The sequence below is a fragment of the Carcharodon carcharias genome (genome assembly GCF_017639515.1).
Source record: "Carcharodon carcharias isolate sCarCar2 chromosome 39 unlocalized genomic scaffold, sCarCar2.pri SUPER_39_unloc_21, whole genome shotgun sequence".
Classification (NCBI taxonomy): Eukaryota; Metazoa; Chordata; class Chondrichthyes; order Lamniformes; family Lamnidae; genus Carcharodon; species Carcharodon carcharias.
Genome location: NW_024470827.1, coordinates 184,506 through 192,108, shown reverse-complemented (window position 1 = coordinate 192,108; position 7,603 = coordinate 184,506). Strand labels below are relative to the sequence as shown.

The 7,603-nt window shown below is 56.6% G+C and overlaps 1 protein-coding gene across 1 annotated transcript in view; it reads left to right on the top strand.

Annotated features, from left to right (window-relative positions):
- Positions 1 to 4,249: 4,249 nt before the first annotated feature.
- LOC121274955 (glutamate receptor ionotropic, NMDA 2D-like) overlaps positions 4,250 to 7,603 on the top strand; it is a gene marked incomplete at its 5' end in the record, with an annotated part of 77,068 nt that continues 73,714 nt past the window's right edge. The window contains one exon of the mRNA XM_041182328.1: positions 4,250 to 4,875. Coding sequence (XP_041038262.1) covers positions 4,250 to 4,875 — 626 coding nt within the window. The remainder of the gene's footprint in view (positions 4,876 to 7,603) is intronic.

Here is a 7,603-nt window from a genome sequence, read left to right as displayed (position 1 = left end):
GTGAAGGTGGATAGGTGGGGATTGAGGGAGATGGGGAGAAGGTGTGTAGGTGGGGATTGAGGGAGACGGTGTGAAGGTGGGTAGGTGGGGATTGAGGGAGGTGGAGAGAAGGTTGGTAGGTGGGGATTGTGGGAGACGGGGAGAATGTGGGTAGGTGGGGATCGAGGGAGACGGGGAGAAGGTGGGTAGGAGGGGATTGAGGGAGTTGGTGTGAAGGTGGGTAGTTGGGGATTGGGGGAGACGGGGAGAATGTGGGTAGGTGGGGATTGAGGGAGACGGGGAGACGATGGGTAGGTGGGGATTGAGGGAGACGGGGAGAAGGTGGGTAGGTGGGGATTGAGGGAGCCTGGGAGCAGGTGGGTAGGTGGGGATAGATGGAGACGGTGAGAATGTCCATGGGTGGGGATTGAGGGAGACGGGGATAAGGTGGGTAGGTGGGGATTGAGGGATACGGGGAGAAGGTGGGTAGGTGGGGATTGAGGGAGATGGGGAGAAGGTCGGTTTTTGGGGATCGAGGGAGACATGGAGAAGGTGGGTAGGTGGGGATTCAGTGAGATGGGGTGATGGTGTGTAGGTGGGGATTGAGGGGGACGGTGTGAAGGTGGATAGGTGGGGATTGAGGTAGACGGGGAGAAGGTGGGTTGGTGGGGATTGAGGGAGATGTGGTGAATGTGGGTAGGTGGGGATTGAGGAAGCCGGTGAGAAGGTCCGTAGGTGGGGATTGAGGGAGACGGAGAGCAGGTGGGTAGGTGGGAACTGAGGTTTACGTGGTGAAGGTGGGTAGGTGGGGATTGTGGGAGACGTGGAGAAGGTCGGTAGGTGGGGATTGAGGGAGACGGGGAGAAGGTGGGTAGGTGGGAATTGAGGGAGACGGGGAGAAGGTGGATAATTGGTTATCGAGGTAGACAGCGAAAAGGTGGGTATGAGGGGATTGAGGGAGACGGGGAGAAGGTGGGTTGGTGGGGATTGAGGGAGAAGGGGAGAAGGTGTGTAGGTGGGGATTGACGGAGTTGGGGAGAAGTTGTGTAGGTGGGGATTGAGGGAGATGGAGAGAAGGTGAGTAGGTGGGGATTGAGGGAGATGGAGAGAAGGTGGTTAATGGGGTAACGAGGGAGACAATTAGAAGGTGGGTATGCGGGGATTGAGGGAGACGGTGAGAAGGTGGGTAGGTGGGGATTGAGGGAGACGGGGAGAAGGTGGGTAGGTGGGGATTGAGGGAGACGAGGTGAAGGTGGGTACTTGGGGATTGAGGGAGGCCGGGAGATTGTGGGTAGGTGGAGATTGAGGGAATCGGTGAGAAGTTGGGTAGGTGGTGATTGAGGGAGACGGGTTGAACGTGGGTAGGTGGGGATTGACGGAGACGGGGAGCCGTTTCACCTTGAGTTATAGAGGCTGGATGAAATTTTGTATATTGCATTGCTGACTTTCTCTCACTCTCTCTTTCTCTCTCCCTCTCTCTCTCCCCCTTCTCTGTTCCTCTTTCTGGTCCTCTCTCTGTTTTTCCCTCTATCTCTATCCCCCTCTTTTCTTCTCTCTCTCTGTCTCCGTCTGCTATTTTCTCCCTCTCTCTCTCCCCCCTCCCTCTCTCTCCTGCTCTCTCTCACCCACTGTGTCTCTCTCTCCCTACCTCTCTATCCCACTCTCTCACCCCCTCTCTCTCTCCCACTCGCTCTCTCTATCTCTCTTAACCATCTCTCTCCCTCCTGCTCTCTCTCTCCCACGCTCTCCCACTCTCTGTCCCTCTCTCTGTCCCTCTTTCCCCCGCTCTCTCTTTCCCCCGCTCTCTCTCTTCCCCACCTTCTCTCTCCCCCACGCTCTCTCTCTCCTGCACTCTTTCCCGCTCTCTCTCTCCTTCTCTCTCTCCTTCTCTCTCTCCTTCTCTTTCTCCTTCTCTCTCTCCCTCTTTCACTCTCTCTCGCTCTCTCTTGCTCTCTCTCCCACTCTCTCCCACTCCCTCCCTCTCTCTCTGTTTCTCTCTCTGTCTCCCTTTCTCTCTCTCTCTCTCCTACTCTCTCTCCCACTCTCTCTCCTGCTCTCTCCAACTCTCCTCCTCTCTCTCTCCCGCTCTCTCTCCCGCTCTCTCTCCCGCTCTCTCTCTCTCTTCCGTTCTCTCCCACTCTAACTCACCCACTCTCTCCCTCCTGTTCTCTCCCACATGCTCTCTCCCACCCGCTCTCTCCCTCATGCTCTCGCACTCCCTCTCACACTCTCTCTCCCTCTTGCTCTCTCTCGCTCCCTCTCCCACTCTCTCTCCCTCCCCCAATCTCTCTCTCACCTGCTCTCTCTCCCTCTCCCTCTCTCTCACTCCCTCTGTCTCACTTCCTCTCTCTCACTCCCTCTCACTCACTCCCTCTCCCGCTCTCTCTCTCCCCCGCTCTCTCTCTCCCACTCTCTCTCCCCCGCTCTCTCTCCCCTTCCCACTTTCTCACTCCCTCTCCCACTCTCTTTCTCCCGCTCTCTCTCCCTCTCCCTCTCTCTCACTTCCTCTCTCTCACTCCCTCTCCTGCTCTCGCTCTCTCCCACTCTCTTTCTCCTGCTCTCTCTCTCCCGCGCTCTCTCTCCCACTCTCTCTCTCCTGCTCTCTCTCCATCTCCCACTCTCTCACTCCCTCTCCCACTCTCTCTCTCTCCCACTCTCTTTCTCCTGCTCTCTCTCCCGTTCTCTCTCTCCCACTCTCTCTCTCCTGCTCTCTCTCCCTCTCCCACTCTCTTTCTCCCGCTCTCTCTCCCTCTCCCTCTCTCTCACTTCCTCTCTCTCACTCCCTCTCACTCACTTCCTCTCCCACTCTCTCTCTCCCGCTCTCTCTCTCCCACTCTCTCTCTCTTTCCCGCTCTCTCTCCCTCTCCCACTCTCTCACTCCCTCTCCCACTCTCTTTCTCCCACTCTCTCTCCCTCTCCCTCTCTATCACTTCCTCTCTCTCTCCCTCCCGCTCTCTCTCTCTCCCTCTCCTACTCTCTCCCTCTCCCTCTCTCTCCCTCTGCCTCTCTCTTGCTCCCTCTCCCAATCTCTCTCTCTCCTGCTCTCTCTCCCACTCTCTCTCTCTCCTGCTCTCTCTCTCCCACTCTCTCTCTCCCACTCTCTCTCCTGCTCTCTCTCCCCTGCTCTCTCTCTCTCCCGCTCTCTCTCTGCCCCGCTCTCTCTCCGGCTCTCTGTCCCCCTCTCTCTCTCTCCTGCTCTCTTTCCCCCGCTCTCTCTCTCCCACTCTCTCTCTCCCTCTCTCACCCCTGCTCTCTCTCCCGCTCTCTCTCTCCTGCTATCTCTCCTGCTCTCTCTCTCTCTCTCCCGCTCTCTCTCTCTCCCTCTCCCTCTCCCTCTCTCTCCCTCTGACTCTCTCTTGCTCCCTCTCCCACTCTCTCACTCCCTCTCCCACTCTCTCACTCCCTCTCCCACTCTCTATCTCTCCCACTCTCTTTCTCCTGCTCTCTCTCTCCTGCTCTCTCGCCCGCTCTCTCTCTCCCTCTCCCTCTCTCCCACTCCCTCTCCCGCCCTCTCTCTCCTGCTCTCCCTCTCTCCCTCCTGCCCTCTCTCTCTCCCTCTCCCACTCTCTCCCTCTGCCTCTCTCTTGCTCCCTTTCACAATCTCTCTCTCTCTCGCTCTCTCTCTCCCTCTCTCTCTCTCCCGCTCTCTCTCTCTCGCTCTCTCTCTCCCACTCTCTCTCCCGCTCTCTCTCTCCCCTGCTCTCTCTCCCCACTCTCTCTCTCCCGCTGTCTCTCCCCCGCTGTCTCTCCCCCGCTCTCTCTCCCGCTCTCTGTCCCCCTCTCTCTCTCATGCACTCTCTCTCCCCTGCTCTCTCTCTCCCGCTCTCTCTCCCCGCTCTCTCTCCCGCTCTCTCTCCCCCGCTCTCACTCCCCCGCTCTCTCTCCCGCTCTCTCTGCCCTGCTCTCAATCCCCCGCTCTCTCTCCCCTGCTCTCTCTCTCCCGCTCTCTCTCTCTCTCTCACACTCTTTCTCCTGCTCTCTCTCTCCCGCTCTCTCTCCCCCGCTCTCTCTCTCTCCCCGCTCTGTCTCCCCTGGTCTCTCTCTCTACCGCTCTCTCTCCCGCTCTTTCTCTCCCGCTCTCTCTCCTGCTCTCTCCCCCGCTCTCTCTATTTCTCCCACACTCTTTCTCCTGCTCTCTCTCTCTCTCGCGCTTTCTCTCCCGCTCTCTCTCTCCCGCTCTGTCTCCCCTGGTCTCTCTCGATCCCGCTCTCTCTCTCCCTCCCCCGCTCTCTCTCCCCCCGCCCACCCACCCACCCACCCACCCCCGCAGGAGAGCGGTTCCACCTTCCTGCAGCTGGGCCTGTCCGCCCAGCAGCAGCTGCAGGTGATGTTCAAGGTGCTGGAGGAGTATGACTGGACGCAGTTCGGGGTAGTCACCACCTTTCACCCAGGCTACCGGGAGTTCGTGGAGCATGTGGAGGTGCTGACAGACAGCAGCTACGTGGGCTGGGCCGTCCGCAGCGTCCAGCACGTCAACCCCGTCGACCTGGCCCTGCCCGCCAAGCTGCGGGGAAACCAGGGCCCGCTGAGGGAGGCCGGAGCTCAGGTGCGGCTGCTCTACTGCTCCGAGGAGGAGGCCCCGGCCGTCTTCAGGGCCGCCAGGGAGGCGGGTCTGACCGGGCCGGGCCACGTCTGGTTCCTGGTGGGCTCCGGCCTGGCCTCGGGCCCCGGCGGGGTCTCGCCGATGCAGCCCCCCCCGGCCGACCTGCCGCTGGGCTCCTTCGCCGTGGTCTGGGCCGGCTGGAGGAACCACCTCAACCAGCGGGTGAGGGACGGAGTGGGAATCTTGGCCAGAGGAGCCCAGGCCCTGTGGAGGGACGGCACGAGGGGTCCGGAGCTCGGGGGAGGCGAGTGCCTGGGACAGCGGCGGAAGAGCGAGGCCAGCAGCCTGCACAGGTGAGGGGGCAAGAGTGGGGGGGTGGGGTGGGGTGGTGGGGGGAGGGGACAACGCGGAGGGAGGGGCAGCTCCTAGTTAGATACAGAGTAAAGCTACCTCTACACCGTCCCCATCAAACACTCCCAGGACAGGTACAGCACGGGGTTAGATACAGAGTAAATCTCCCTCTACACTGTCCCCATCAAACACTCCCAGGAGAGGTACAGCACGGGGTTAGATACAGACTAAATCTCCCTCTACACTGTCCCCATCAAACACTCCCAGGACAGGTACAGCACAGGGTTAGATACAGAGTAAAGTTCCCTCTACACTGTCTCCATCAAACACTCCCAGGACAGGTACAGCACGGGGTTAGACACAGAGTAAATCTCCCTCTACACTGTCCCCATCAAACACTCCCAGGACAGGTACAGCACGGGGTTAGATACAGAGTAAATCTCCCTCTACACTGTCCCCATCAAACACTCCCAGGACAGGTACAGCACGGGGTTAGATACAGAGTAAATCTCCCTGTACACTGTGCCCATCAAACACTCCCAGGACAGGTACAGCAAAGGGTTAGATAAAGAGTAAATATCCCTCTACACTGTCCCCATCAAACACTCCCAGGACAGGTACAGCACGGAGTTAGATACAGAGTAAAGCTCCCTCTACACTCTCCGCATCACACGCTCCCAGTTTTGAGTGCAGTCCAGGCTGCGGACCTGAGATGAGGTAATGGAGAAATCAGATTGTGTTCAGTGTGGCGCAGCTCAAGGTTTGACTGATGAGGACGTGGGCAGAGATGTCTGATAGGGAGCAACCCAGACAGCCGTCTGTTGCGTGGACACTCGGACAGCCAGAGCGATAGGACACATGATTCATGGGACTTTGGCCCATTGGGTTTGAGAAGTGGCTCCTGTTCGAGATGCTGTTGTAGGTTCTTGGTGAAATCCATTCCAAACGCAGGCAGTGCTGGGAGTTGACCTTCAAACTGTTTTGAGCCAGTCACAGGGACTGAAGTCACCCTTGTATACATCATCAAGGCACAAGTCATTGACAGGAAAGACTGACACTCTTATCCCTCTCACAGTGGGAGAGAGAGGAAGAGGGAGGCAGAGAGAGAAAGATAGTGAGAGAGAGACACAGAGAGAGAAAGAGAGAGAGAGACTGACAGAGATAGAGAGGAAGAGAGAGAAAGAGAGGCAGAGAGAGAGAGAGAGATGGAGAGAGAGAGAATGACAGAGAGAGACTGTGAGAGAGAAAGACACAGAGAGAGAGATGGAGAGAGAGAGAATGACAGAGAGAGACTAAGAGAGAGAGAGACAGAGAGAGAGAGAGAATGACAGAGATAGAGAGGGAGAGAGAGAAAGAGGGGCAGAGAGAGAGAGAGATGGAGAGAGAGAGAATGACTGAGAGAGACTAAGAGACAGAGAGAGAGAGAGAGAATGACAGAGATAGAGAGGGAGAGAGAGAAAGAGGGCCAGAGAGAGAGAGCGAGAGATGGAGAGAGAGAGAATGACAGAGAGAGACTGAGAGAGAGAGAGAGACAGAGAGAGAGAGAAAATGACAGAGATAGAGACAGAGAGAGAGAGTAGAGAGAGAGAGTTTGGGGGCAGAGAGAGAGAGAATGACAGAGATAGAGAGGGAGAGAGAGAGATTGGGGGCAGAGAGAGAGAGATGGTGAGAAAGAGAATGACAGAGATAGAGAGGGAGAGAGAGAGATTGGGGGCAGAGAGAGAGAGATGGTGAGAAAGAGAATGACAGAGATAGAGAGGGAGAGAGAGAGGGGCAGAGAGAGAGATGGAGAGAGAGAGAGAGAGAGTGAGACAGAGAGTGGGAGATGGACAGGAGGAGAGAGACAGCGAAATGGAGAGGTAGAGAGAGAGAGACAGAGAGAGGGACAGAGGGAGAGATGAGACTAAGAGAGAGACAGATACATCAAGAGAGAAACAGTGACAGAGAGAGACGGAGACAGACAGAGAGGGAGAGAGACAGACAGAGAGTGACAGGGAGAGAGAGACAGAGAGAGATAGGGAGATAGAGATAGAGACAGACAGAGAGAGAGATAGAGAGTGACAGAGAGAGAGAGAGAGACAGAGAGTGACAGGGAGAGAGAGAGAGACAGAGAGAGAGGGAGAGACAGAGAGAGGGAGAGACAGAGAGTGACAGCGAGAGAGAGAGAGACAGAGAGAGGGAGAGACAGAGAGTGACAGGGAGAGAGAGACAGCGAGAGATAGGGAGATAGAGATAGAGACAGAGAGAGAGAGAGAGAGTGACAGGGAGAGAGAGACAGCGAGAGATAGGGAGATAGAGATAGAGACAGAGAGAGAGAGAAAACATAAGAACATAAGAGATAGGATCAGAAGGAGACCATTCGGCCCCTCGAGTCTTCTCCGCCATTCAATAAGGTCGTGGCTGCTCTGACTGTGTCTCGATTTCCACATTCCCATCTACCCCACGGTAACCTTTGATCCCCTCACCTAACATGAATCAATCTACCTCAGCCTTAAAAATCTTCACTGAGACCCCCCCCCACCCCCAACCTCCTCCACCTTCTGAGGCCGAGAGTCCCAAATTCACACCATCCTCTGAGAGAATAAAATTCTCCTCATCTCTGTCCTAAAAGGGACACCCCCTAATTTTAAAACAGGGACACCTAGTTCTGGACTCACCCTCAAGAGGAAACATGCTCCCCACGTTCGCCTTGTCAATGCTGATCAGGATCTTGTAAACTTCAATCAAATC